Source organism: Typha latifolia, chromosome 4 (genome assembly GCF_019914945.1).
Source record: "Typha latifolia isolate L0001 chromosome 4, TyphaL0001v2, whole genome shotgun sequence".
NCBI lineage: Eukaryota > Viridiplantae > Streptophyta > Magnoliopsida > Poales > Typhaceae > Typha > Typha latifolia.
The window spans coordinates 3,451,111-3,478,615 of NC_133089.1; the positions used below are offsets into that span (position 1 = coordinate 3,451,111).

Sequence of the window (27,505 nt, forward strand, 5' to 3'; positions counted from 1 at the left end):
GTTTAATTGTTCCAAAACCTGGTAGACCCCACGCAATAGACCAGAAAAAGAAAAACCAAGAACAAGGTGTGCTCACATTATCATTCCAATCATTTATGTACACCACCCAAATCAAGCTAGAGTTGAAACTTGATAACTATTCCTCTAAACAGCAAAGCGAAATCACACCACAAGCTACGAAGATAAACATGTGGAATAGAGCGAAGGTAAATAAGAAAGTGGTCATGAACTTGGAAATACAATGTGACCCAGACCCTCCCAGTTGCACAGGAACACAACAGTTCAAGAGAGCTGAAGCCTGTCCTCCTACCACAAACCAAATCCAGTATTCTTCATCTCTGTCCACCTGCAGTATTAGCAAAACTGCCACTACTGGCCATATTTGATTCACCAGCTCCAGCTGTCATAGCTAAAACTTCAGGTGACATCTCCCAACTCTCACTTCTCCGACCCCAACTTGACCGCCTCTGGTTCATTGCTGCCTGGCCTACCAAGCCATCTAGTGAGAGGGTCTCCCTGCTTAGTTCTGGGGATGCTTCACCAAATCTGCCATCTTTCTCATCCAACATACCACCAAAACCTGTTTCTAAATCACGTATGTCTGCTGCTGTCCTCGGTTCAACCCATGAGACAGGCTTTCTAGCCATTTCAAGACCTCCAATAGCCTTTCCCATATTTGGACTCATGAAACCTCTGCTTGTTGCATGTACTTGTGGTGCCTGTACATGCAGAACCCTTGATCGAAATTTGTTCTTGGAACGAGGAATGCGAGAAAAGAAGATCTCTTTGAAGTTTTCCACAGTTCCTTTGTTATATGGATTAGCTCGTCGGTCATACCGATATCTGAAATTTTCATATGTAGTCTAGCACAGGAAGATAGTAATCATCAGTAAAGTCAGGCATGTATGTTCATGATCCAAAATTTCTATAAGCAAGTTCATCTGAAACATCATTACCTGGTTGGTGCCCATGAGATATAAGTGGAAGACAGATAGACCACCAACAAACCACACTGAGACAAAAGTGTAGATTATTAGAACAATGGACGCAGGCGTCTTAGTCATTGCTCTCCATATTGATGCATGCTCAGCATTCTTGATCTTAATTATATACACCCAACAGAATCCAAAGACATAGATGCATAGTAGAGTTGTCGAGAAGACAAACATATAAAAGAACCGGTAATTCCGCTGCATCAGTAGAACGATTTGTAAGAATTACTATCATTTACAACAATATCTCAACATTACTGAATAAGTGCTAGTAAACTTTGACAAGAAAAAATTTGCTGGTATATGAGAATCTTCCATTTAAGGAAAATAGAAATTAACAACTAAAATATCTTCCAGTATTTTTCTGTCTATCAGGTTAATACATTTACAAATCTAAACAAAGATGCCAGAAGAGCAATTCAATCTATGAGCTGCTTAGTTCAAGTTCATACTGACAGTCAAGCTTCTTTATTAAAAACGTCATGGACAATTCATTTTGAGATTCAGCTAATAAAATAATATAGGAAAAAGGAGACTTGCATGAAAAATGTTTCAGGCTAAATCTGCTCACAAAAAGTCTGTTCAATATTATAGTCACAAAGTCTTAATGGTCAAAAAGTCTTAACTTGCTAACAGCCCTAAAGTAAAGTATTATATATTAAAAGTGTAACATTATATTCAGAATTTTTATGGAACTTACAAGTCCTATGCATTGTCCCACCCATGGACAGTGATGGTCAAAACGTTCAACGCAGTTATTGCATATAGAGCAGTGGGAGCAACGAGGAGGTCGATAAAGCATGCAGGTATCGCAGTATTTGACCTTCACAGTAACCCCATTTACAACAACATCCTTCACTCGAGGTAAACGCAACTGCGGAGTCTGATTCCCACCGACATCAGTACTTCCATCATAACCTTCAGATTCTGGAGGATGTGCATTACGAGGTACTATACCAGGATCTCTTCCAGATGCGAGAAGTAGAAGAGTCAAATCCTGGAAAAAGACAAAGCAATGTCAAACCAATAATATTAAAAATAAGCCATAACGATGAATAGAATAAACATGTAATGAAAATTTCAGCATATTTTATGACATCACAAGGAATGAGTTCAGTTGCTACAAGTTCACTATTAGCTACAGGTGAAAAACATGCAACACTACATATTTAAGTGACACAACCATCAAATGTATCTTATTAGCCAAATGTCCAATGAATGAAAACATCAAATAATATAAGAGAGAACAAAATAAATTGGCTAAATATTTAATATTTTTGTATTGGGTACTGTACATCTATAACAATGAGACACCTGGTTAAAGAACAATTGCATGCAAAATATCAAAAGTGTTACAGCTAAAACTCGTATTCAAAGTCATCAAGGTTGTCAACTTTCCATACAAAACAATTTTGTTAAAGAGAACTACTGAGCCACTTCATCAACCCTAGGGATTATGCATTTGGCACCTTGTGGTCTGCGGACAATAGTTACCTTCGTGCCTAAAGTAATTCTAACTTAAGCACCCATCTTTTGCTTGTCAGACACCGGCAGCCACCTTAATTTAACTATATATTCAAGGTCTGGTGTACTGAGCGCAGCATCACTCCATGAATTAGGAATCTTTAGAGAAAAATACATCTATCAGATGCTGGATCAAAGTTGTCAAATGTGGTCACCTAGTTGCCTAGGAAGACTAATCACAGAGCACCTAGCACTTACCAAGGTGGTCAGCAAAATGCTTGGAATCTCAGTCCAACATGGTGGATATGGCACTAAATCGATCAGATCAATATATAATAGCATGATCATCTTTATATTTGAGGTGCACATTGACAATTTTATATCTTTGAATCGTACATTTTACCATCAACTTGGCTATAGAAGCTTTGCCATCTATATTGATCATCATGACTGTTCTTTTCATTTGAATGACTTCCGTATATGTGATTTTCTTTCCTGCTATATTTCCTATCATCATATTCCAAGAAATAATTTGTTCTCAATCTTATATTATCAGAAAATATCTACAGTTATAGACAGACCACAAATAATCAAATATTGGAACTACCAAATGGAAATCTAGCTGGCTCAACTATCATGTTTGCCAAATGTCATGTGCCAATTAAAGGTAGCAAAGCTACAAGCGAGAAATAAGCCTTTGACAGAAGAGATACTTACATATGCTGTGAATACAACTGCGACTACCATCACAGATATCCCAAGATGATGAGAAAAATCATCCATTAGATGTCTGGCCACGAATATACAAAAGACTGATACTGGTGCAACTATGAGAAACATGGTGAGAAACAATGATCTCGCATCAGGTCCAAAAATAAACCTCCCTTGAAGAAAAAATATCTGCAAAATATGACTAACTATATTAATAACGAAATTCATCACATAAACGGAAGACTTAGATTACAGCCTGATGGTTTTGAGTCACACATGCCAACATGCATGGATAAATACTATGTCAGCTTATCAGCTAACAAGCTAACATGGGTCTTGTGAACCAAGTAAAAGTGGATAACCCGATGCACAAGCAAAAAATAAAAACTATTACAAAACCTGGCTCTCCCATTGATTATCCAATCTAGAAAAGAACATCCATACCTAGTCCTTCTACGCACAAAGTAGGTTGCCAACATCCAGAAAGAGCAAGCAATTTAGCTCAATACTGGACAATAGAAAGCACTATTCTACAAGACAATCAGCATATAACATCAAAAAATTTCACCATATCTCTAGTGCATGCTCTGAGTAGACAATCCCACCCTTGTCAACATGCTCAACTATGACATCTGTCATGTCTAACATATCTTGAAAGGTTATGAGCCAAGTCTAGTGTGAAGTCACAGCTACACTTCAGTCTGACTCAGAATTGGCTGACTTCTGTCTACTAAATTTAAAACCTTTAAAGAAAGCCACAATTAAATGAAGACCAAAGCACCAAGTACATCTTATCTGCACTCTAGATGTAATAACCACCAATTTGAGATTTCATTGAATTCAAAAGTAAAAGAGTTGCATATACATAATGACTACAAAATTGGACTGCAAATATCAATGTGAAATGTGACCAAAGAAGCACTTTACTTGCTGCTTTTGCAGAAATAATTGACATAGATACAAAAAGCTATAAACAAGGTCCATATGATGAGAAAGACAAACAAGATCCATATGATGAGAAGCACTTTACTTGCTGCTTTGCCAGAAATAATTGACCTTCTCAAAAAATTAACATAGTTACAAATAGCTATAAACAAGGTCCATATGATGAGAAAGACTAACATGAAAGGAAAATCAAGAAATGATTTCTTTGAAATGTAATAATTATTGTTCGGATATAAAAAAATAAAAATCACTATTCTTTAATAGCTTAAGTTTTAAGAATAATTGGTGAGTTAACATAGTACCGTAACCTAATTTTCTATTTTATATTATCTATTCTTGTGCAGTGTTGAAAGTTGCACATTCATTAATTTTCATTTGTCCACATGCGATGTATAGTGGGTCGCGTGTGAAGAGGTCTGTTATGGATATGATATACAGTGTTGGAATATTACCTAACAGTTTGATCTTTTAAGTTAATTAGTTATCTAACATAAATAGAAATATTCTTTATTTATCTATTTATTTTCAGATTCTCATCTAATGATCCAGGAAGTAATCCTAGACGTGAAGAATAAAAATAAAAGTTTTTTGAGTTTTTTTCTAAATTTATTCTTAATAATTTTATTTGTTTCATACATTTACCTATGATAAAAACAAGGGATCAGAATTTCTTCAAATTAGAAAGCCTCAAGTGATCATAGGGAATGGAAAGAAAGGGATTCGAACCCTCGGTACAGATAACTCATATAATGGATTAGCAATCCGGCACTTTAGAATCTTTAGCTATTTAAGTCAAGATCATTTCTTGGGCTTATCAAAATAGTTCAAGCCCAAAAATAAAGAGCGTTAGAATATAAAATATAAAAATCATCATTTTTAACAACTTAAGCTTTGAGAATAGTTGGTGAACTAGCAGTTAGAAACTTAGAATTGACTAAATTGAGCAACATATCACCATCATTAGAAGAAAATCTGCATTCTTTAGCCCTTCAACATAGTACTATTTGCAATAGACATTTTTTAAGGGAAAAAAAGGAAGACCTCAGGTGGTTACTTGATGCCTACAACCATTCAAGGAGATCAACATCTGGTTCTTGCAAGAGATTTCATAATATTGTGCTTAACAACTAATCCGGTTAATAAGATTGATGGTGAGTGCTAATAAATAAGGCATACTAGAAATCTTTGTGAGGGTTCGAGTAATTATAACCATGAAAATTGCAAGTAGATTAGTGCTTTTGAGCTGCCTTGCAGTAATCACCCTCAACTTTCTACAACATGTTAGCCTACTTGCATGTCATAGCCATATTAAGTTAAAGAAAAGTAGGTTGTAGAACACCAAATCCTCAAGTAACCCTACTAACCTATATAGTAGGGTAAACGATTGGATTATAGTGGTCCTAATCACCTATGACTGATATTCTCCATTGGCAAGGAGTAATGTAATAGTCTTAACCATTAGATTCCACCCTCCCTCAAAAAGACACTTCAAGAAAGTAAGAACCTTACAAGTGAGCAGCGTGATATAACATTTCCCATCCTGCAAAAGTAAGAATAACCGAAGCCAAAAAAGGGTACTCAAACAAAGATGGGCACCTCACTATCATGAAATGCTAGTTATGGTCATCATAATTGCATCAGTCAAAGAAGCTACAAAAGTGCAACCTGTTCCCTAACTTGCATACAATATGGAGTGGATCTGTAGCACAAGTTGTTACTGCCATACTAAAAGAGGCTTTCAAAGTCATCAAACCTTATGACGATGGCATGTTATATTATCAAATGTCCTGGCCCCAAGTTAGATGATTTATTAGTGCTGTTATGCATAGAAGTTTTACTTGGAGAAAACAGGAGATCCTAATATGAGGGGAAAAAAAAAGCAAGTTAAACAGATAATTTCTGTCAAAACATTTCCTCTTAATTTTAGTCAAATACTTCTCTACTTGAAAATTAGTATCCATTAGACTTCACCTATAGCTACGACACTTGTCCAGCTATGAGTTTATGATTAAGAAAACTCTGTGCGAGTAGAAGGACCAAAAAAGAACGGAACCAAAAGTGCACCAAATCAAAAGACTATGAAACTCGTCTCCAAACCCAACTTAATCAACCCACTGCAAATTTCCTTACCTTCGAGCAAATCTATATCATGTAAGTGTGTAAGCCCTCTCTACCCTCTCGTCACTTCTCTCCCATACTAATCAATTTGCTATAAGGAACATTCTCCGAAGTCTCTAATTAAGAATTTTCAACACATTGAGAGAGCAAGCAAACATCTTTCCTCATTCTCATGCTCCGTCAGCAACAAGTAGTACCACATAAAGCGTGATCTGCACTTAAATCTACATCTCTTCACGCCAAAGAGCAAGAGAAAACCAAAACCCCAAAGTTATTCTAATTCCAAAAGAGTCCAATATCGCAATACCTCGCATCTAGCCAGAGAGGCAGAGATATAGAGAGAAAGAGAGGAGACTTACGTTGCTTCCCTTCCAGACCTGGTAAACCCTAGGAGCGTCGCAGTCCACCGCCGCACCCTCAGCGCCCGAATCCGAACCCCGGGGGGGAGGGACGACGTACATTCCTCCTCGCCGGCGCCGATCGACCACCTCTGCCACTCGCCGGGAACCTAGATCCACCGACTCCGTCCCCCAAGGGCCAGATCAGGAAGAAAAGATCTCCCCTATACCTCCCACTCCTCTCGCCACCGCCGACAAACACCGGATTGCGTCCGCCTTGTGCTTCTCTTACAAGAGATCGAGGAGAGGAGAGAGATACAAGTGGGAAGAGGGACGAAGAGAGACGAGAAATTAGGGGAAAATGTTGGGATTCGCTGAGGGAGGGCTCAGACAGGTGGCAGGTTCTTACGAACGGAAAAAGAAACGCATCATATATGGAATAATGGAATTATGGAAGTGGAATCGGCCAAAAAAAAACCAATAGGTGGGCCCAGAGAACAACAAATAATCATATGTATGAAAAATTTTCTATGGCCGTATATATAAGCATTATCTTAAATAAATAAATAAATAAAAGAAAGAAAGAAGGAAAGATCAAAGTGATAGATGGTCAAACTTGGAATGAGCTTCTTTTATTTTATTTTATTTTCCTTACATATTATTACATAAAGAAAAGGATATTATGTAATTAAAATGTAGGTGATGGTAAGCAAAGTACCTGAATTAATATAAGTAAATATTGTTTCTAATATGTCACCCAAATCCTAATACATGGGTCCATCTAAGGGTCTTCCCATGGGTGCCCGTAGGATTCGTGATAAAATAATTCCAAGCCAGCGTAGAGCCAACTGGTCATTTTCTCTCTACCCATACTACCCATTCACTGCCTGTAATCATATATTAAGGGCAGCATAGTATTTTCGTAATATAAAAGATGTTTATGCCCTCTCTCATACATCAATCTTGGCGCGAAATCATTATAAACAGAGAACTTTGGGAAAGCAACCGACGGCTGGTACGACTTTCCTGCGTTCCAGTTGGACTGAGACCGGAAAGTCCACCAGAAAGTCGACGAGTGTCCACTAACATATTGGTATAGGATATCAATGGATCCGCTAAACAACCAAATCCGACCCGATCTTGGCTTAGGATCCTAATTCGGATCATATCCGCACCTGAGGTTCTTATACAACTATAGTTACCTCTATTATCAAATATGTACGTTTTTCGGTGGCTCACCAACCAAAATAGGTAGTGGTCACGTCGGCTATTAGTTGCACCAACTCTTTCAAGAATTAATAGTACAAGTTCTTAAGAACATGTCAGTAGACAAAAGTTTGTTGTGTTGATGTGCAAGCAATGATGTAACATCAAAACCAAAGTCTTAACTGCGTAGCGATTTGTCTTTAGAAAGTTCGTTAGGTGTAAATTGAATAATTTTCTCGGTATTTTGTCCGGCTCCAGGAGATCTATTAGAGAATATTTCGTAACCGTGTTTGAGATTTACTACTTGAGAGCCAGTCAAAAGGTAGCAGCTATAAAGACAACGAAAGACGGCAGATCAAAACTCAAAAGGCGGCGATTATGTTTTTCTTTTTCCTGTCTCTGAAATAAAGAATATCAACTCTCATTAAGATAAGAAGTGGCAGTGAAAGAAAGATTCTATCCAAGACTTCCTCTTTTGAGTTTTCTTTCTTCTTCTTTTCCAGTAAAAAATTTGATAGAAGGAATCCTAAATCACATTTGACTCTACTTTTGCGCACTCAGCAAAGAACACAGGAAAACAAATCAGGTGTAGTAAAACAAGAATACAAAAACTATCATGTGATGAGGAGAGAAATAATTGGAGACCATTGGCAATCGAACAATTACTCACACTGTTAAGCAAGGGTGCCTCTGCAAGCATGGCACGCAGATTGTATCTTTATGTTTTAAACACAGAACGAAAACTAGAACAGTTGTCTCACTACGTCGCCAACAAGATTAGGACCAGAAAGAAGTTTGCAGATGAAGTGAAAAAATGATGACAAAGAAGTGGTGCAAACATGCACGGGGATGTTAAATCTGCATATCGGATGCTCTTGTTCAAGGAGGGGAAGAATTTCCAACTTTCTCCCCAGACTTCCTCTTGTTCATGATTTGTTTCCTAGTATCTTCATTTGCTCCCTCTGAAGTACATATACACTTTCTGAAGAAAAAAAAGAAAAAAAAGAAGAGCAAGGACATCAAACTGATGAGAAATAGTGTTTATAAAAGATTTTACATGTATAAGCACTTGATATCATATAAGAAGTGTGTTGATTTGAGCAACAGCATACGGAACAAGTTTGGGAAAAGTAGTGCAAGCATGCATGATGACATATTCATTGATATGTGTCTCTGTGTGATTATAATTAGAGCAAAAGTTTTTCGCACAAACCTCAAGTACCCACAAGCTTATAAGTGTCTCCAAACAAAAAAAAGCAAAACCAATCAGGTAGAAAATCTGCAAAATGTTGAGTGAGGGAAAATAATTAGACCGATCGAGAATGTAAAAAGATTAACACAAGGATAAGATAATGCAGGAAGTGGGAATATGCAAATTGAAATTAATAAGAATAGAGAGTCGAACATGCCACCCTCTATATATCATCAATAACATTCATACAATAACTTACCCCCACTAATCCATTATCAGAAAGTGTATCGATTGCAGCAAGTATTCCCCTGGTCATACGATAAGAAAAATGATATTTAACTATAGTTTCAGGAAAGAAAACAAAAGAACATATAAACATTTGCAACCATATAGGAAAATAAATTATGAAAATGACTGTAAAATTCTGATCATTAACATATGAAAAATTATGAAAGCCATATACAGCTAAGAACTAGACTGGCATGAAAATAAATCTGTCACTGGACTGGCATGATGCTTCGTTCCTTTTCTTCCATTTAAATCATGCGTTAACACCAAGATAACAAAGAAATGACTTACGTAAGTGATTTTCCATGAAATACTATTGGAGGAGCAATGGCAGCAAGGATGCAAAATCCAATGTGGATCTGCAAGCAGTATCATAAAATAGATAAAAAAAAGTATAAGCCAATAATAACACCACTGGAGTGTAACCAAGAAACAAGTACGGAAAGTTACCAGGTAGAAAAGGAAAAACCACCCAAATTTTAGTGCACTATCAGTTCTGGTTAACCAAAAAGGAGGAAAGATTAGCACAACAAAAGCAGAGAAACTTCTACTTTATAACCTACTTACGAATAACAGCCCCAATGAAGAATGTAAAGAATATCAGAATTATCCACTAAAGGAATTTCAGCTTTAGATAGCATTCAGGATGCAACAATTAGCTCAAGTTTTCATCTATTAAACAATTTTCATGGATTCAATAAAAACAGGAAATAATTCCAAATACACAACAGAATAATCTATTTGTCTGGCTTTAACATATCTTTTTCTGCAGCAGAAAGAACAAGATGGCCATGATAGGGGAATCCAATTAAGCACATAAGCCCATGTTTCACAGGAAATGTGTTATAGTCTTATCTAATATACTATAAGGAGGAATCAAGAAATAAATAGTATTCATGTACTGGCGATCAAATTCTCTATAACCAAGGCTATTGCTTAAGGATCCTACTGACTAAACGAATTTAAAGGTATAGTCAGAAATTTGCAAGTAACTAGAAAATCAAAGTTTACCTTCCAGTTGAACAAGCTCATTTAAGTCAATCCAAACAGGTTTTTGTTAAGTGAAAAACAAGAAAAAATAATATGCTATTCTATGTCAAGTTTGCAATTAGTTGAAGGAGAACATTTTGGACATAATTTTTCTATTGGACAAAATTCAGGCATTACCATACACATCCCACCTTAAATTATGATATTGTCTACATTCTGGCAAGGTTTTGTCTTTTCTCCATACCTAAAGCTTTGGAATTAAATAAAACCTTGACTAACTTAATAGATTCAAGCTTAGTGAAGAGTGATGCATTAGAAATTTAGAAAGGTAAAAGATAACGAGAAAAAAATAACAGGATCTCACTGTTAACGATATAATCCTACCGCATTGCACGATACAAAGGCCTGTACCAAAGCACGTATGACAGTGGACATCCCAGCAATGCATAGATTGTTGCAAGTAAAAAGATTATAACTCCTGCAGATTGAAAAAGTCTTCAAGCCATTAAACACTTGCTAATAATAGAGAAAGCAGATGATAATCTTACAGGTAGAATGACAGTAATAATACCTCCCCCTCTAATCCAGCAGGTAATCACTGCAATAATATTCCATACAAGACAAAAAACAATCCCTGCAGGTAAACAAGAAACAGATAAACTGGCAATAGTTGACTATAATCTGATCGTGCGGATCATCTGAGAGTATACAATACAGCCCATTATGCAGAACAAAAGGCTGGCCCTTTCAACTGGGACAAAAGCCTTTACCGAAAATATACTACATAGAAGATAGCATTTGAAATAAGATTCAGAAAACTTTATTTACTTCCTAATTTAATGGAGAAAAAGATCTACCTGTGCTAGTGGTCAATAAAGATGGACTAAGAGAATGACTGTACAATTACCATGCATTTAAAGTCCTTCAGATTTAATAATCAGATTTCAAATCTAGGGACTAAGAGATGTCAAACTATGCAAGTATAGGATGTCACATGGTGAGGAAGATCCTGATTGACTGTTCAAGAATAATAGTCTAGCCAGTATAATTCCATTTGCACCTCATAGACATGATATTGCTCTCCAGCGTCCGAGATAATGAGCATCAAAGGACCTATTCAATTTTATTGTTTTCTACCAATGCAATTCTGTTTCAATTTTCTTATGAGTTAATCTCTGAGAATGATTGATCATATGCGAAAAGACCAAGTCCATCCCACCGTCAAGAACCTAATTCAATCAACCCCTTCAAAACCTCGTTGATAAGGATTACATCTAGACTACCCATGTTTCAAAGTAACATTGTAACACAAAGAAATAACTTGATGCAACATTCCGGAGCTATTTTATATAATCAAAGCTGTACTAGTGCCTATAGTAGTGCTTCTGAACATACCAACATGCATTAAACAAACAATTCATAGTTCAATTTAAATGTTTCAAGAAATTTTCAAACAGTTATACCTAGCCAACTTGCAAATGCCAGATATTGCAGCTTTTGAGCATGGACCGGTATTTCCTTTGCTATGTCATGATGGATAATAGGAAAAATTGGTGGCCAATTTTTCTCTTCAACGGTGACGCCAGCTGTATAAACAAGTATTTCATCCACATGTCAGAACAGTAGACTTTGTATTAATAAATCTCAACCTAGCACAAAGCAACTCATCAAACTACCTCTTGTCAATGCATCCTCTCTTTGTCTTATTTCCTGCAGTTGCACATCATAAGCATGCCCAAAAGAAAATGTCAACTCCTTATACACAAAACTTCCCCAAGAGAATTTATCTTTACAATATAACAATGATGACTACTACGACAATAACATGTTATACAAACCTTTTCCCTCCTTTTCAAATCCTCTTCCCAGGCTGCGAGTTCCTTACCCTTCTTCTTTGGATCCTACAAAGAACCAAATTATGGTAACCCAACAATCAAATTTTCCATTCAAAACCTCAGAAAGTAAAGCACGTATCAACTTATGTATGGCATAAAATTACAACCACCGAGTCCAATGGTATATCAACAGTTGCGCCAAGCTTGCTTCCAAAAGCCGATTTCTTTGCAGGACCAGCAGCACCCTGCAAATCTAAGCATTAACCTCAAAATCAAGAGCTCGCAATTCCCCTAGAATTGCAAAGGCTGACACGAAAATGCCCACTCAAATCTAAGATCCTAGAATCCTACAATCTCATCCATAATAACAGAAGGAACTCGTCTAGATCTGAGGTTTTCCCCTTAGATTTCCAGAACCCACAATCCGCATTACACATCTGATCCACATTCCGTAATTTCCATCAGGAAACGCACAGATTAGAGAGGAAAATTACCCGGGGAAGAAGAAAAGAAGAAAAGGAGAACAACTTGAGTAATCAAATCTACTATCCAAGAGCAAGATTTCAGATTTTAGATTCCGGCCAAAGAATTCAAACCTCCCCAACAAAAAATGTAGAATTGTAGTCTAAGAGAGCGCAGGGATCCAGAGAAAGGGAGAGAGCGATGTGGTGGGATTACCGCGAAGGGATTCACGTCCTCTTCGAAAGGATTGGGATCACGAGGCATCGCCAATGGCGTCCTTGGAGATCTCTCTTTCCCAGGGAAGAAGAAAGCGCTCGAAATCTTTAGGCGCTTCTCTCTCTCTGTTACAACTGTATAAGAACTAACCCGACATTTGCCTAACAACATTTATATTTATACCGACGATAAATACATATAATTACCCATTAATTTAGGGGGTTAGTTGTAAAATTTTGTTGCTTATAAATAAATTGCAATCCGATATTTATGTCGGATTAAGAAAAAGGGAAGATACTTGAAGTGATAAATATCCTCTGCTTTTTAAAGTGCATCCAACCACTCTTAACAACAAAATAATAACAAATCTAATTACTTCAATTTTTTAAGAAACAGATCTAGAATCTAATCCAACAAGAAAGGGTGAACTACGAAATGAGTGTTAGAATCTAATCCGAAACTTGTATCCCTGCAATAGTGTTCGACAAAGAAACAAATGAAAAATGTAGCTTATATCAAGTTAATATCCAGAAAGCATAAATGAGGCTCTCAAATGCAACTTCTAACTCAGTCCCAACAAATTACACAAGGGAAAGCAAGAAAACCCCACTGTGTTGAGTGCTAAGCAAATGGAAACAATTGTTTGACATTACGCGACTAAATGGTATTTTCAAATACACGAAGGATGGACGGTTCGTCGGATACCAAAAAGTGCTGCAGATCTACTGCATGGACTCGAATCGTTTAGCAATAATCATGCTCATGTCGAGATATCGTTGAGCACAATTGGTCAGGCAGGTGGATTCACTGGAGCTGAATTTACTCCCAGGCGTGCCAGTGATGCATTTGTCCCAACATACATTAGTAAGCTTCCCCACCATCTCGCTGATCATAGCTTTCTGCTTCTCTTGCTGCATAAAATCAACAATTCATAGATGATAAAATCATAGTGATTCTTCATAAATGAATATTTACAATTGCAACAGATTATGCAAATTATGTATAAAAGAAATAACTTCACAATAATGATAGAGGAGCAACCGAATCAAACGACCAAGATTCCACAGATGAGATAGTGCATCAGAATCCCAATAGGAACTTAGTAGATGTGGAAATAGACCATCCCACCTAAAAGTGGCTTTCAATAATCTTTAAGAGTCTATGCAGAAAAAAAATTGGATAAAAATCATTACTTAATTTAAGATGTTCAGCTATTCTATGAACATAGCAAGTACTGTCATATAAGTGGTGAAATGATGGAACCAAAGACATCACCTTCTACTTTGTAAAATGAAACTATCCAAGAAATCTGCAAGAACTTGCTCTTCCAACTCACTTAGGGACTTCAAATTTATAGTCTCATGCTAAGAATTGGTAGCAGAGAATTACTATGGCTTCTTCAATAATGTTTACTCAAAGAAAAAGTGAATTGGCTAACTGATTTCAGATGTGTCTAACAACTCTGGCTTTCTTTTGAATCCCAAACTACACTCCTATAAGTTACATGGTAAACTAACTTAGCCAAGAATAAAATTTGTCTTTTAATAAAGACGTTGTTCTATCCAACAAGTTTCATGCTTAGCAACCTTTTCCCAACCAGTCCTAGACTTGAAAAGAAGAAAACGGAGAGTCACCTAAGGCAAATGCTTATAAAGGTGCATGGCAATTCCAAGAGAATAAATATATGCAATTAATGCAAGGAACTATTAGTCTATTACAAATGGAATGCGCTCAACAAGACAATGCAATAATTAATCAGACCTAATATGCTAAGCTTAGTACTTAATTCAAATGATGAGAACAAGATTCACTAAAAGGCAAAACAAGAAATGAAATACTCACTAATCAGATCCAAGTAAATTGCTACAGAGAAGTAGTAGATGAGCTCTAGGGTTACGAATGGTTTAAAGGTATGATAGTGAACTTCAGATTATAATCTAAGATTAGTACCACCGATACTTTGAAAGTGACATAGTTGCTGGAATTAGAGATAGGCAAGTTAACCAATTTAATCAAACAGGTATTGTCATTTGACCTGCTTCCGCCAATTAAAACAACAGCACAGCAGATGCATCTATGGATTAGTTTCACCACGAGAACCACAAAAGTCGCATTCGAAACAAATATCGAGACCAAAGAAATAAAACATTCTAGGATCAGCGTAGTGTTGACACGATAAACAAGCAAGTTTGTAGGTATTACCTCGATGAACCGCTGCAACTCGGCAGAGTTCTCCATGAGAGCTGTCTCCCTCGTTCTCCTCGTCCAAAACCCCAAGCAATTGAGAGAGATAAACCCTAGCTTGCTCCCGGAGGCGGAGGGGGCAAGTCGAGAGATTTATTATGTAGCGGCAAGGGCGTGCGGATGGGTCCGGTGGATCCGACTCCGAACCCGACAAAATTCTGACCGATCCGTTCGGATCTATCTTCATGATGGATGTCAGATCCAATAGACATGCGAGGCCCATCCAAGTGAGTTCGTGAGTCATCGTCGATCATAATTCGTAAGTGATGACGAGGAGAGGTAACGACAAATCTTCGTGTATTTTAAACGTTTCTCTCTCAAATCCTTGCTGTTGCCTATGAAGCAGATATTAGATAAGCATTATTTCTTCCAATATGTGGGATGAGACGACTCCACAGTTTCATAAACAACCCACTTGTTCTCGTTTCTTATTTAATTTTCAAAAGCTAGAAATTTTAATTCCAAGGGAGTCGATAGCTTTTATTTTAAAGATAATTCTATTTAAACATCGGAACTATTACTGATTTTTACCTATATATACCCCTTAAACTAAAAAAAAAAAAATTAGATAAAAAGATATATATAATAAAAAAAGGTTTAAAAAATATTCAAAAAATGATAATCATTCAGACAATAAAATTATGTAACATATGTGAAATTAGTACATACTAAATTGCTAATTTCGGGTCAGATGAAAATTTGGCTGCTAATTTTCCCTGGCCGTTGTCTGACATTGAATAAAAAGTCCACCACGCAGCTGCTGTCGTCGTCAAAGTTCGTGCTTCTTTATTTAATTCGTCCGTGACGTGGCTCCTGGTCAGCTCCCAAATCTTCTTAGCTTACGCCTTGGTCCTTACGAGCAACCGTATGGGAGTAATATATACTCCACCAGGATGACATCCGCCGTTCATAGAATGATCTACGTACGGGATTGGATGTGAGCACGTTTGGTATGTAACGGCGTATGGGGGAGAATATGCTGTATCGGATCGGATATGCGAGAATAAACTTGACGGATTCCTCCGTTATGGTGTTATCCCTTCCCTTTTTAAACCTCCCTCCCTTCTCCTTCCTCCTCCCTCTCTTCTCCTTCCTCCTCCCATCTCCTCCCGCCTAATTATTCCAAACCCTAGCTTCGGCAATGGCTCTCAAGGCAGTCCACATGGCGGATGTCCCGAAGATCGACCAGGTCCCCGACGGACCGGTCCTCGCCGGAGGCGTCCGCCGGCCATCCGGCATGGCGGTTCTTGGGTCGCCGCAGGCGGCGGCGGCGAGAGGGTTCGTGGTTGTAGGGCACAGGGGGAAGGGGATGAACGCGGTGGCGTCATCGGATAAGAGGATGATGGCCGTGAGGGAGAACTCCTTACTCTCGTTCAACCGGGCCGGCCGGTTCCCGGTCGACTTCGTCGAGTTTGACGTCCAGGTAAATCTTTCTTGATGCCTTCATCTTCGCCTCTGATTAGCTCCTTTCCTCTTTTATTTTTCCTAATTTTTCTTCAATATCTTTGTTCGATCATCCGCATATTTTCTGTCTTTTCTTATCTTTAGTTTTCTTGGGTGAGAAAAGAAGCTTAGAAGACAAGCATGGATGTGATTTTATTTTTGTAGGTGACAAAGGATGGCTTCCCAATCATCTTCCACGACAATGTCATCCTCACCGAGGAAGTTGTAAGTTTCCATCGCCATCTATGTTCTCCAGTTGATCTCTCTAGCAGCAGCATTCGATCGTTTTAAATCATTTTGATCCAAACTATGCCAGGGAACCGTGTCTGAGAAGCGCGTCACAGATCTTTACTTGGAAGAATTCCTCTCTTACGGACCTCAAAGAGATCCAGCAAAGGTACCCTAATCCCCCACAACAAAGAAAAGATTAAAAAGACGGTCTTTAACGCTTAATGCGACTTCGTCAGGTGGGCAAATCCTTGCTCCGAAGAGCTAAAGATGGGAGGATACTAAACTGGAGCGTCGAAGAGGACGACTCTCTTTGCACATTGCAAGAGGCTTTCCAATGCGTCGGCTCGCATCTCGGCTTCAACATCGAATTAAAATTCGACGACTACGTTGTTTACTGTGAGGAAGAACTCACGCATTCTCTTCAGGCTGTATTGCGAGTATGCATGGCTTCTTATCTTGAACAATGTATTGATATGAGCTGCTCCTATATCTTCCTAATTAACCTTTGCGATCAGGTAGTTTTGCAGTATGCTAATAATGATAGACCAATCATCTTCTCTACTTTCCAACCAGATGCAGCAAAGCTCATGAGAAAGTTACAAAGTATCTACCCTGTAATTAAGCAATCCTTGTGAACTCCTCAAATTGGCCGTCAATTCTGCAATCAATTGTTTCCCAAGACACTGCTCCAATTAATCTTAATTGTTTCAGGTGTTCTTCCTGACCGAAGGAGGGACCGAGATCTACGACGATGTGAGGAGAAACTCGCTCGACGAAGCCATCGAGTTATGCTTGCAGAGTGGCTTGCAAGGGATAGTCTCAGAAGTGAGAGGAGTTCTTAAGAATCCTTCTGCTGTTCCTAGGATAAAGGAATGCAAACTAGCCCTCCTAACCTATGGCCAGCTCAAGTAATCCAATCCGTTCCCCTCCTTGTGCCCTTTTTGGATCCTATAATTCGGAAAGAGCTCTAGTTCTAATAAGTCTGATGATATATATTCCTATTGCAGCAATGTTCCTGAGGCTGTGTACATGCAGCATCTGATGGGCATCAACGGTGTGATCGTCGATCTGGTCGAGGAGATAACGGAGGCTGTCGCCGGCTTTACCAAGCCAGCCGCCGCCACCGCCGCCGATGAGAGCTTAAGCGAGACAGAGGCAGAGGAGGGCAGGAGGCAGCCTAAGTTTTCGCAGAGGGAGCTCAGGTTCCTTCTCAGGCTTATACCTGCACTTATACAGCATTAATTCCCAAGGAATATTGCTCGTAGCAATTGAATTTTTCATACACGCCAAAATGAATCAACTATTGTTTACATACTAATCATCAATAGCTTTCTTAGAATTAATTTTTTATCAATTAGTTTGATGAAGATCTAATGGTTAAGATATTTAAAAGTATAATAGGAACTAAAGATATTACCGGTAAGTAATTTTTTTTAGATATATAATCTTGCATATTATTTTTTGATAATTATATTATCTTAATATTTTGTTAAGTAAAAGACATGTATATTATTAACTGAAAGTAATATATATATATCAAAATAAGAGTATATGTTTTTTATAATTAACTTGATAAAAATTTAATTACATTTTATATTTTTTATTATTTTTTATTATTTACATATATTTCCCATTAGTTTAAGATTGATTTAAATTAAATTTTAATAAATAGAGATAGAGAATTATATTTAAATTGAAGTTTATCTCCAAATAATTAAATTTAAATTATTTAATATTAAATGATATCTCCTATAATTAAGGCATAATTATATTTAAGAGAGAAATCTTAGCAGAAGAAAAAAAAATGTAGAGCACTTCTTTGATGAAGATCTAATGGTTAAGATCATCAAAATAATAAGAAAATTGGGAAGTTAGGCATACGTAATTAAATCTTTTTTAACTAATATACTCTTTTTCTTACGTATTGTGATTTTAGAACCGGTACTGGAAACTGGTCCGTTGAAGTATTTGCCAATCATCAATAGTTTCAAACTGTTGCTATGAAATAGACTAAATTAGGCCCGAAATTAGCCCTAGAGCTATTTAATGGCCTGGCCCATTAAACACCTAAAAGTAATCAGGATAAATATTTGACTTGGATTCATTCTTCCTACAATTGTTTCCCCTGTTGTTCATCTTGAAACTGTTTACATTTCTTTGACTTGGGTAAAGCAATCAGGGAGGAGGATTAGATAATTTACACAGTTCAAAATGTGCAAAAAAACTGCAACATATTAATTAAGTTTATAGGATAAAATCAATTTGGTATGGCTCAAATCTACAAGAAATATTGTAAGGTGATGTGTTCTCTAAGCAATATATGACGTGTATGCTGCTGTTTTATGTCAGTGATAAAGAATCTATGAGAGAGAATTGTCTTTGTGAAAAGCATTTAGAAGTGTAACACCGCAATGTATTATGTATGTCAAAAGATGAGAGCTTTACAACAAGGTGGTGGACATTAGCTTTTCCAACTATAGCTCATCAAAGTGTGGAAGAGCAATGCTCCTTTTCACATCTTAATTACCTTTTGATAATCCTATCATTTTACTAAATAAAATTTGATTCCTATATTCGAGTTCTTAACCCAAAAACACATTGGGCTAGGGATGTAATCGAATCAGATTCAGTTGGATATGTACAAGAATTGAATATATGTTCATTTAATTTTATCGGCTTTAGACACATATTGAATTTTAAATGTAAAGCTAAATAATAATAATTATATTTTGATAATTTATTATCAAATTATTTGGAACTCAAAAATTGAATAAAGATACGAATACAGATTCGGATCAGATTGCATATTAAAAAAATCATATAATTTATCAATGATTTGTATGTTATTATAGTTTAACATTTAATGTACTACCAAAAATATAAAAAAAAGGTGATATGTGTGGAATGATCAACGGGATACGATAAAAAAAACCCTTTTAATTCCTCTCACCGAATTGCTCAACGAATTAACACATTGAAATTGGATCTAAACTGTAATGTGAAACCAAATCCGATGCATTTAATAAATAGATTAATCTGAGAGGCTGGGATTTTATAACGGGGTACGAACTAAGTGGATTCGGATTGAATTATCCCCAACTTATAATCAGGATCCGATTGCACACCTCTGGGCATCAAGTGAATGATTTAAAATTTAATTCTTCTTAGTCTTTCCTTTACAAGGCATCTAAGGAACTTTACAACAAATGCAAGCATAAACACCAATCATTATCTCCCCTCTAATTACCCAATTAAGATAATCGCGCCACCGACACGTTGGCGACCTAACGATGCGCCAAATGTCGACAGACAGGCCAAATTGATCAGATCACTGACCACTGCAAAGATCTCATGGCCTCAAGCTTCCCCTTGAGACAAAACCCCTACTTGTTTTATTACTAGTCTTATTTGAAGAGTACATCCTTCAGCTATTCTTTTTTTTTTTTTTTGTGCAAGACTTGAGTGTTATAGAGTTGCTTCCTGGGCAAGTTGATCAACTTCTCATAGCCTACCCCACTCTAAAGGCATTGACAAAGTTTGTGGGACTAAGAAAGATACCTACAAACACTTTGAAGTCTTACTTTTATTATGATTATGTTGATTGAGATGCACTTAGGGCCTTGTTATATTGATAACTTCTTTTTAAAGGCTTTGAAATTAGTGTCTCTTTGCCAGACAATTGCCAAAATCAGGGAGACAGGAGGAAATATAATCCGGATATTAGTACTTTTAATTGACTTCTGGAAGGCATCCAACAAGCTAAAATACAAGTCAAGCATTAGCTTTCAAGTTAAATATGATTGAGGGTAGTAAGTTTTGTGATGAAAGTAATTCAACTGAGATAAAAATTTAATGGCATCCAAGATTCTGGTTCACAACTGGGTTTCTTTTCAAGTTTTGAGAAGTTACTAAAAGGAAAAAAGATATGTCTTTTGATACAGTTTAGAATAGTTATAAACCTTATAGTATTACATCATGACAAGAGATAAGGATAATAAAGAATCCAATGCATTCAGAAGGTCAATATAATATCAACTAGGATATGTTCAGCAAGAACAGAGAAAAGCTATCCATATCTTGAGAATTGGTTTTGCTTCTTGCCTCATCTCATCCTGCAAGCTTAAGTTATAAAGAATCTAGAAGTTGAAATTTTGAATCCTTATCTGCAAAGTTGTGGTTTTAGGATTCTCAAATTCCACTTTTAATGTCAACCATACAAGTCTAAAGTTTCACTTTTCAAAGTGGGAATTGTGGATTGACCCTATCCAACAATGTCAATGTATTCTAGAAGCCATTCATCCCCATAACACTAATAATAAAATAGAGAGTTAGTTCTATCACATCTGAAGAAGAACAACAAGAAATTAAGATCTGAATGAAGATTACTCACACATATATCTTTTTTTTCCCCTTTCTCTTTCTCATGTATATGAAATAATTTCTCATCGGTTTATTGAACTTTTTTACGTCGAAAATAATTCATAGACAAGATCATGGTTATGATTAACTTCATATGCACACAAGTCTTTTGACAACAAGCATTAATTATATGAACATGCTCATATATATAACTTCTTTTTTTCTATGAAGGTACTAATTAAAGAAATATATATCTAAACTCCATCAAAATCTCATGCACCCGACAAACATAGTGTGAAGTAAACATTCAACAGCACATGCACACTAATCTACTCAAATTAAAGAGAGAAGTGAACAAAATGGGTGAATCCAAACAAAACAAGCAAGAGGGTAAATAATTTACATCCATTTACTTTCTGAAGAAAGTTATTAAGCAAGGAAAGAGATGAGAAGAAGGTGGCATGCCTTGTTTGAATATAGAAAGATGAAGAAGAAGTTTTTGATTGAGAAAATGAAACACATGGACTCAATTCATACTCCTTATTTTTAAAGTTGCATAGTGGTAGTGGAATCCTTGTAAACTTTCCCTATGTAACTCACTTTTATTTCCTTCTCTTTATATGATACCCCCCTTCTATTAATTATACTAGAAAAAGCTTTCCCTTCCTTGCAAGGAATCCCATCTCCTTGATGCCAATGTCAGCATTCAAGGCTATTACTTGATTTACATACCATTTATACCCTTGTAGTTGTCTTGAAGCAGAGGAAGTTATGCATATATCTATTGAATAGTTTTTTTATGAGACAAAAATATTTCATAATTTCTTCTTCTTCTTCTTCTTCTTCTTTTCTCTTCATCCAATGAAAAATATAGTCCACTCTGCTCACTCTTCAGTTGACAGACAAAAAGGATTAATATTTTTATTTTCATTTAAAGAGGGATATGGAATGAAACGCCGCATATTAAATCTATGGGTTGAAGCACGTTTTTAATGACTTTGGTAATAATTGTCACCAATAATCTCAAATTTATGCATAATTTTCTTGAGGGGTTCCGGATAAAAGATTTTTCCTATTTACAAATTACAACTGAGTCTCTTTTCCACCGTCTATGAATGAGAATGGGACCCAATTAAAAAGGGCAATATGGTAATTGCGCAAGTAGTATTAGTAACATTGATGCCTGGAGGGTATAATTGTCCAGAGGAAGATTCCTTGGAGGGCGTTGATGCTGCCCCTGCGTTGGCGTGTCGTCATCTTTTTTTTTTTTTTTTTTTTTGGCAAACGAGATGTTAAGTAAATATATAATTGCCCTTTTAAAAATGCCCGAGGGGTAAAAATGGAAATTGAAGGTAAATTGTCGAAATTCTTCTCAAATGATTTTTCTTTAATTCCTAGGTGAAAAGTATCACTCATTTACTAAATAATTAATCAAATCCGGTGTATATTATCGCGGGATGTCCGGTGAGAAGAAGAGCTGAGAGAAAGGGAAAAAAGATTTAGAATTCAATGTGGAGTCCTCTTGCCCATACACACAAAAAAAGATTTAGCTAAAAGGAAGGGGAAAAAAAAAGAGAAGAAGAAAAGGTTAGAAAACCAAATAAAGAAAGAAATCACCTCCATCGATCAAAGCAAAAAAGAAAAGAAGTTAGAGTCTGCTTCACGCCACAGGAGGACCCCGTCGCCTTCTAAAATCCCAGCAGCACTTGGGGGGTATAAAGAGGCGTCCCTTTCCCCCTCCCCCTCATGGAACAACAACAACACACCCCTCCGCCTTCCTCTCCCGCCTCCCGGCGATTTATGCAACGAAATGGGGTGTTGGGTCTTGCTCATCTAGCTCTGTTCGATCCAAAGTTGTGAGCTTTTTTTTTTTTCTTTTTTTCCTCTGAGGTGGGGGAGAGTGGAGAGGATGGAATTTGTTAGCCATGGGGGAGTGATGAGATTACCACCTGGGTTTAGGTTTCACCCAACTGACGAGGAGCTTGTGGTGCAGTACCTCAGGAGGAAGGTCTTCTCATGCCCATTGCCGGCCGCCGTCATTCCTGAGATCGATCTCGGGAAGTACGATCCTTGGGATCTTCCTACTGGTAAAATTTCTTCACTATTTTATCACTGCCTCCTTTTTGTTTTATTTTTCTTCGAGGAGGTAATTATATAAAATCACCGTTCGTTCAGAACTTCGCTATACTTGGTAAATATTATAGATCGTGAGTTATGTATGATGATTTCTGTTCCATGTCCTTGTGATGAATCTAGAAGAAGATTTGTAAGATATGATCTTTTTTTTTTTCCTTTCTTCTCTTATAACAACTTAGGTGTAAGTGAGGGAGAAGGGTATTTTTTCACTCTCAGAGAAGAGAAGTACTCAAAGGGCGGTAGATGCAATATTAGAGCTGCAAGCTCCGGCTACTGGAAGGCCACCGGAAAAGATAAGGCGATCCACGGTTCGCGGAGCAACCAGCTCGTCGGGATGAAGAAGGCCTTCGTCTTCCACCGGGGGAAGCCGCCGCATGGTTCCCGGACCGACTGGATAATGCACGAATACCGCCTTGCTGTCCCGGTGGCCAGAGGCTTTGCCATTCCTCAGAAGGAGAATGCTACCAATGTGAGCTTCCAATCTTAAAATCTTCTTCCACACTAAGAAACAATACTATTTACATGATGATTTATTTCTTCTTCTTAAAAATCATTGCTTTCTGTTTCATCCAGAGCTGCATGGTTCAAGCTAGAGATTACGTCGTCTGTCGAATTTTCAAGAAGAATAGAGCAACAAGGTCAGGATCAGGAGAGATCAGGCCATGTAATAACAATAGTCAAATCTTCGCTGCTGATCGTAATCTTTTCGTGCGTTACATGACATGCCGAGAGAATAATATGCTGCCTTTATCATCATCATCATCATCATCATCATCATCTTCATCTTCTTCGAGCTGCGTCACCGATATCTTAGATGATGCAGATAGCAGCAGCAATTGAAACATTGCTGTCTCTGTTTCTGATGTACATCAGGACTAGAAAAGTCCAGCTTAGAACAATCTTGGAGCTGTGAATCCTAGCCACCAATAGCCTCTGTAATCTTGTAACGTGCTTCTTTTCTTTTCTTTTTTTGGCCTGATCACTGCTGAAAATGAGAGTAAATGAAAGCATAAGAAACAAATGGCTACTAGTGCTGTTTATTAGTACAAAAAAATAATTGTTATTTCTTTCAGATCAACTTAGTGGCATATCTTCAAAGCATAAAGGAGGTTACAAATCTAGAAAAGAGATGAAAAGTGAAGCTTAAAGATGAACGATTTTGTAACAAAGGGCAAGGAAAAGATAAGGCATATATCCATGTGGTTTGAGAAAGGAGATGCTTACTAACTACTAAGCCTTTGAGGACAACCAAGTGGAGAATAAGAACTTGGTGAACAGAGGCTTGGTCAGTGGCATCTGGGTCCCCTGACAAATACCCATCTTAGCCAAGAGTATCTGCACTAGATTTTGCTTTGAATGGAAGAGGTGATGATCACATCAAAACAAGGACTTTAAGCATTAGAATTAATTAGTTTTGGATTTCAGCTATGACTAGAGAGAACTTTCAACACTAAATCGACAACGATATGTTGCCGCTAGGAGCTTAAGCACATGCTTAAAAAGGTAATACACTATAAAAATATCCATATTTTGATATAAGAACAAGAAATCTATGCAACTAGTACAAAGATGGAAGAATAAAACATTGAGAAATATTGGTACCGAAGCTTAAGAAATTTCCTTTTTTTTTTTTTTTTTTTGGCATCAGTGATCCTTATATCTTGGATTAACCTCTTGACGACCACCTAGATCATGACACAGTATATTTGTAAACCGAACAAATAATAGTATCAACTGCATAGGACACTAACAAACAAATAGTAACCTAAAAAAGAGCTCAATGATTGAGGAGTATCAGGAACTTTGCCAATTACATAAACACAAAAAAGCATTGATGTAAATGATAGCATAACGACAGCCATACAGAGTGCGCATCATCCCTATCAGCCACTAATGTCTGTTCGAGGTCATATCTTCCAACATTTAATAGGTGGATTTGCGAAAATTCTATCTACCTGCAAGTGCTTCAGTGCAGCTCATTCTTGGATCACTAGACCTTCTCACTTGATGTAATTTTCAAAGATATCAAGCAAGGCAGCTACAGCTTGTCTATTGCTAATAAGAAATAAACCTTATCTTCCTGAATCCTTCTGTAAAGTACATAAACCAAGACGCATTAGCTATTAACCAACCAAAATTAAGTACCAAAAATATATTGTATATATATATATGTATATGAAAGAGAAGTGACTGATTTCCTGACTTTGTTTCTGGTTAATACTTCAATGTATATAAAAAGATGGTGTGATATCAACTTGACATGGATTTGCAACCAAATGAGCAAAAGTTTATGCAGCTTCAAAGTATTAATAAAACTACGGTGGTTAAATACGCAAAGAGATCATATATATCTTACGTGCATGCCATGACACGTTACTCAAAGAAATGTGGTAGTTTTCTTGATCATCAGTCCCAACTAAAGATTGAGGAGGTCAGTCACGACACCATCTCTGTTTCTTTCTTCTTCTTTTCTTATAGATTTTTTTAAACTTTTTCCGGTGATTAGTTCAAAGACAGTTCAACTTGCAAATTGTAACTCTCTCACCGTACCCCACAACTCAAAAGGAAAATTCCAGGTATCATGGATTGCTGACTTGGTTCTCTTTGTCTCCGACAGTGGCGTGGACCCGACTGTAATGAAAGCTCAATTCAATTTGTTTAGAGCTTGAGACGCTTCTTCCAACTACCACCTGATGAAGGGAATATGCTCAAAACAAGAAAGCAAATAAACACAGAAATTAAGCCATGTATAGATATAGTCAGTAGAATAGGCCTTAGCCAACTAATATGTGTAATGAGTATATACTTGTGAGTTGGTTGAATTATAAAGAAGAGTGTTGTGCAGTGGGGGCACTTCATATGGACAGCACATGCAACTTCATGACTTGATGCAACTTCCCATGCAATCCAAAGAAGAATAGGTGGAGTAGAAGAAGAGATTTCCCTTGGACTAACCCAAGCTATGATGAGGTGGTGAAGGTCACTTTCTTCTGAAAAGTTCCAAAGCAGAGCAAGTTTTGGTGAATAATTTTGAGAGATAATTTCACTTCCATATTTTCTGAGTTATCATCACTATTTTTCACATTTAATTTTTTAATTTTTTTATTATCTATTGTACATCCTTTAAACTAAAAAAATATATTCATATATACCCTCTTAAACTAAGAAAAAAAAACTATTCAAACTTAATTCTAGATTTTAAAAAAAATAGTTCAATATGTGTTTATGGTTAAAAAATAAAGTTCAGAAATTTAATGTGAAAAATGACTATAATTTAAGGAGTCTAAGAAGAATTATCTCTAATCTTAACCCCATCAAAGAGATATATTGAAGCAAAAAAAAAAAAAAAAACTTTCCCCGTGATGAATGATTGCGTTGGCCATATGCAATCTAATTGCCTTTGAGCTTGGAAATAGTTAAGTATATTAAAAGCATCGATGGCGATGATTAGCAACCCACTGAACCTAGCTTTGAGCCATTTTACCTTTTCGTTGCTTTCAAAACTCTTCAAACTTTAACAATCTGGGACGCATCGGCTAAACAGATACTCCCATAATAGGATTACCAGTGCTCCAAACTTGTGTTCTGAAATAGAAGTTTAACAAGAAATATAATCTTAATATGGAACCAGAAACTTGAAGTAGTTAAATCCTAATTGATGATTTGTACCTCTCTTGTTACTAAAATACATCAAATTAAAAGTCTGCTTACATGCATGTGGAGGTATCAGAGTTGCCTCTTTTCCTGCCAAAGAGGCTCATATTGGGCTGACCCGTGAAATTTGTGCTTCCAAGCCAGGCCCAGATTTAGGGCGAAAAAAATGGTAGAAAACCCGTTTGGACCTGGAAATCTATAAGCCCCGCCTAGAAATCTAAACGATTATTTTTTTTTATTTTTCAGCCAATTAAAGGTCTGATCATAAGAATTGTTAATAGTCTTTCAGGAAATACAAAACCTCCTAGCCTGGAATCGTTGCGTCGTGTACTTTACTCAGAATATTCCGACATCCTTCATAACTCTCGTAAGACTTCTCCCCCTCCTCTCCTTATCAGGTGGGAACCCTTCGGCTTCCATCGGAGTTCACTTTATTAAACACATACCGATCTCTTACTAGTCTATCTGGAGCTGTTGAGGCATTGGTTCATTAGGTGTTTTCCTAACGGTGCCCATCTTTTTGTTAGTATCACTTTCGTCATTTTTAATTGGGTTAAATATTACTTGTCAAAATCACTTTATTCCTAACGATCAAAATGCTTCGTCAATTTATTAGACAAAAATGGACGGAGTTTGATCAGTATTTTTTTTTTATTGAACAACTTTATCTTTTCCCTTACT

At 36.8% G+C, this 27,505-nt stretch overlaps 5 protein-coding genes and 1 long non-coding RNA gene across 10 annotated transcripts; 2 read left to right on the top strand and 4 right to left on the bottom strand.

Annotated features, from left to right (window-relative positions):
• Positions 1-43: 43 nt before the first annotated feature.
• On the bottom strand, positions 44-7,004 carry LOC140787582 (probable protein S-acyltransferase 7). The gene is made up of 5 exons (XM_073136578.1): positions 6,590-7,004; positions 3,174-3,356; positions 1,693-1,989; positions 957-1,190; positions 44-863 (listed from the first exon to the last, which is right to left on the bottom strand). Exons 1-5 carry the CDS (start codon positions 6,689-6,691, stop codon positions 333-335), a joined length of 1,347 nt encoding a protein of 448 aa, XP_072992679.1. The 5' UTR covers positions 6,692-7,004; the 3' UTR covers positions 44-332.
• A 1,392-nt stretch (positions 7,005-8,396) lies between these two features.
• LOC140787322 (secretory carrier-associated membrane protein 4-like) lies at positions 8,397-13,022 on the bottom strand. Of its 4 annotated transcripts, none has more exons than XM_073136187.1 (12): positions 12,758-13,017; positions 12,250-12,324; positions 12,083-12,145; positions 11,921-11,954; positions 11,708-11,830; positions 10,816-10,878; positions 10,629-10,722; positions 9,705-9,750; positions 9,546-9,613; positions 9,226-9,274; positions 8,988-9,053; positions 8,397-8,756 (listed from the first exon to the last, which is right to left on the bottom strand). In XM_073136187.1, the coding sequence occupies exons 1-12, from the start codon at positions 12,926-12,928 to the stop codon at positions 8,724-8,726; spliced, it is 885 nt and encodes a 294-aa protein (XP_072992288.1). In that variant the 5' UTR covers positions 12,929-13,017; the 3' UTR covers positions 8,397-8,723. The 4 variants fall into 4 exon arrangements, with proteins under 4 accessions (XP_072992288.1, XP_072992287.1, XP_072992290.1 ...); XM_073136186.1 differs by having other exon boundaries at positions 12,247-12,324; positions 12,758-13,010; XM_073136189.1 differs by lacking the exon at positions 8,988-9,053 and having other exon boundaries at positions 12,758-13,022.
• Positions 13,023-13,254: 232 nt separating this feature from the next.
• Positions 13,255-15,067, bottom strand: LOC140787323 (mitochondrial import inner membrane translocase subunit TIM8). Its single transcript, XM_073136190.1, has 2 exons — positions 14,960-15,067; positions 13,255-13,668 (listed from the first exon to the last, which is right to left on the bottom strand). Exons 1-2 carry the CDS (start codon positions 14,993-14,995, stop codon positions 13,480-13,482), a joined length of 225 nt encoding a protein of 74 aa, XP_072992291.1. The 5' UTR covers positions 14,996-15,067; the 3' UTR covers positions 13,255-13,479.
• A 994-nt stretch (positions 15,068-16,061) lies between these two features.
• Positions 16,062-18,018, top strand: LOC140786708 (glycerophosphodiester phosphodiesterase GDPD1, chloroplastic-like). Of its 2 annotated transcripts, XM_073135327.1 has the most exons (7): positions 16,066-16,424; positions 16,610-16,669; positions 16,761-16,841; positions 16,912-17,112; positions 17,191-17,289; positions 17,387-17,583; positions 17,683-18,018. In XM_073135327.1, exons 1-7 carry the CDS (start codon positions 16,143-16,145, stop codon positions 17,915-17,917), a joined length of 1,155 nt encoding a protein of 384 aa, XP_072991428.1. In that variant the 5' UTR covers positions 16,066-16,142; the 3' UTR covers positions 17,918-18,018. The 2 variants fall into 2 exon arrangements, with proteins under 2 accessions (XP_072991429.1, XP_072991428.1); XM_073135328.1 differs by lacking the exon at positions 17,191-17,289 and having other exon boundaries at positions 16,062-16,424.
• A 4,434-nt stretch (positions 18,019-22,452) lies between these two features.
• On the top strand, positions 22,453-24,136 carry LOC140786291 (NAC domain-containing protein 83-like). Its single transcript, XM_073134601.1, has 3 exons — positions 22,453-23,121; positions 23,350-23,639; positions 23,744-24,136. The coding sequence occupies exons 1-3, from the start codon at positions 22,944-22,946 to the stop codon at positions 24,008-24,010; spliced, it is 735 nt and encodes a 244-aa protein (XP_072990702.1). The 5' UTR covers positions 22,453-22,943; the 3' UTR covers positions 24,011-24,136.
• Positions 24,137-24,650: 514 nt separating this feature from the next.
• Positions 24,651-27,158, bottom strand: LOC140786292 (uncharacterized). The gene is made up of 3 exons (XR_012108591.1): positions 26,882-27,158; positions 26,655-26,755; positions 24,651-25,860 (listed from the first exon to the last, which is right to left on the bottom strand). It is a non-coding gene; the product is annotated as an uncharacterized lncRNA (long non-coding RNA).
• Positions 27,159-27,505: the final 347 nt, after the last annotated feature.

Coding starts and splice junctions, on each gene's coding strand:
- LOC140787582 (XM_073136578.1), bottom strand. CDS start 6,691: ATGTACGTCGTCCCTCCCCCCCGGGGTTCGGATTCGGGCGCTGAGGGT. Junction 3,357..6,589: donor AGGTCTGGAAGGGAAGCAAC/GTAAGTCTCCTC, acceptor CATATTTTGCAG/ATATTTTTTCTTCAAGGGAG. Junction 1,990..3,173: donor CAGTTGTATTCACAGCATAT/GTAAGTATCTCT, acceptor GTCTTTTTCCAG/GATTTGACTCTTCTACTTCT.
- LOC140787322 (XM_073136186.1), bottom strand. CDS start 12,928: ATGTTGTTAGGCAAATGTCGGGTTAGTTCTTATACAGTTGTAACAGAG. Junction 10,723..10,815: donor CTGCTGGATTAGAGGGGGAG/GTATTATTACTG, acceptor TTCAATCTGCAG/GAGTTATAATCTTTTTACTT. Junction 9,275..9,545: donor TTTCATGGAAAATCACTTAC/GTAAGTCATTTC, acceptor TCGTATGACCAG/GGGAATACTTGCTGCAATCG.
- LOC140787323 (XM_073136190.1), bottom strand. CDS start 14,995: ATGGAGAACTCTGCCGAGTTGCAGCGGTTCATCGAG. Junction 13,669..14,959: donor AGTTGCAGCGGTTCATCGAG/GTAATACCTACA, acceptor GATTTTATGCAG/CAAGAGAAGCAGAAAGCTAT.
- LOC140786708 (XM_073135327.1), top strand. CDS start 16,143: ATGGCTCTCAAGGCAGTCCACATGGCGGATGTCCCGAAGATCGACCAG. Junction 16,670..16,760: donor TCATCCTCACCGAGGAAGTT/GTAAGTTTCCAT, acceptor AAACTATGCCAG/GGAACCGTGTCTGAGAAGCG. Junction 16,842..16,911: donor CTCAAAGAGATCCAGCAAAG/GTACCCTAATCC, acceptor CGACTTCGTCAG/GTGGGCAAATCCTTGCTCCG.
- LOC140786291 (XM_073134601.1), top strand. CDS start 22,944: ATGGAATTTGTTAGCCATGGGGGAGTGATGAGATTACCACCTGGGTTT. Junction 23,122..23,349: donor TCCTTGGGATCTTCCTACTG/GTAAAATTTCTT, acceptor ATAACAACTTAG/GTGTAAGTGAGGGAGAAGGG. Junction 23,640..23,743: donor AGAAGGAGAATGCTACCAAT/GTGAGCTTCCAA, acceptor TGTTTCATCCAG/AGCTGCATGGTTCAAGCTAG.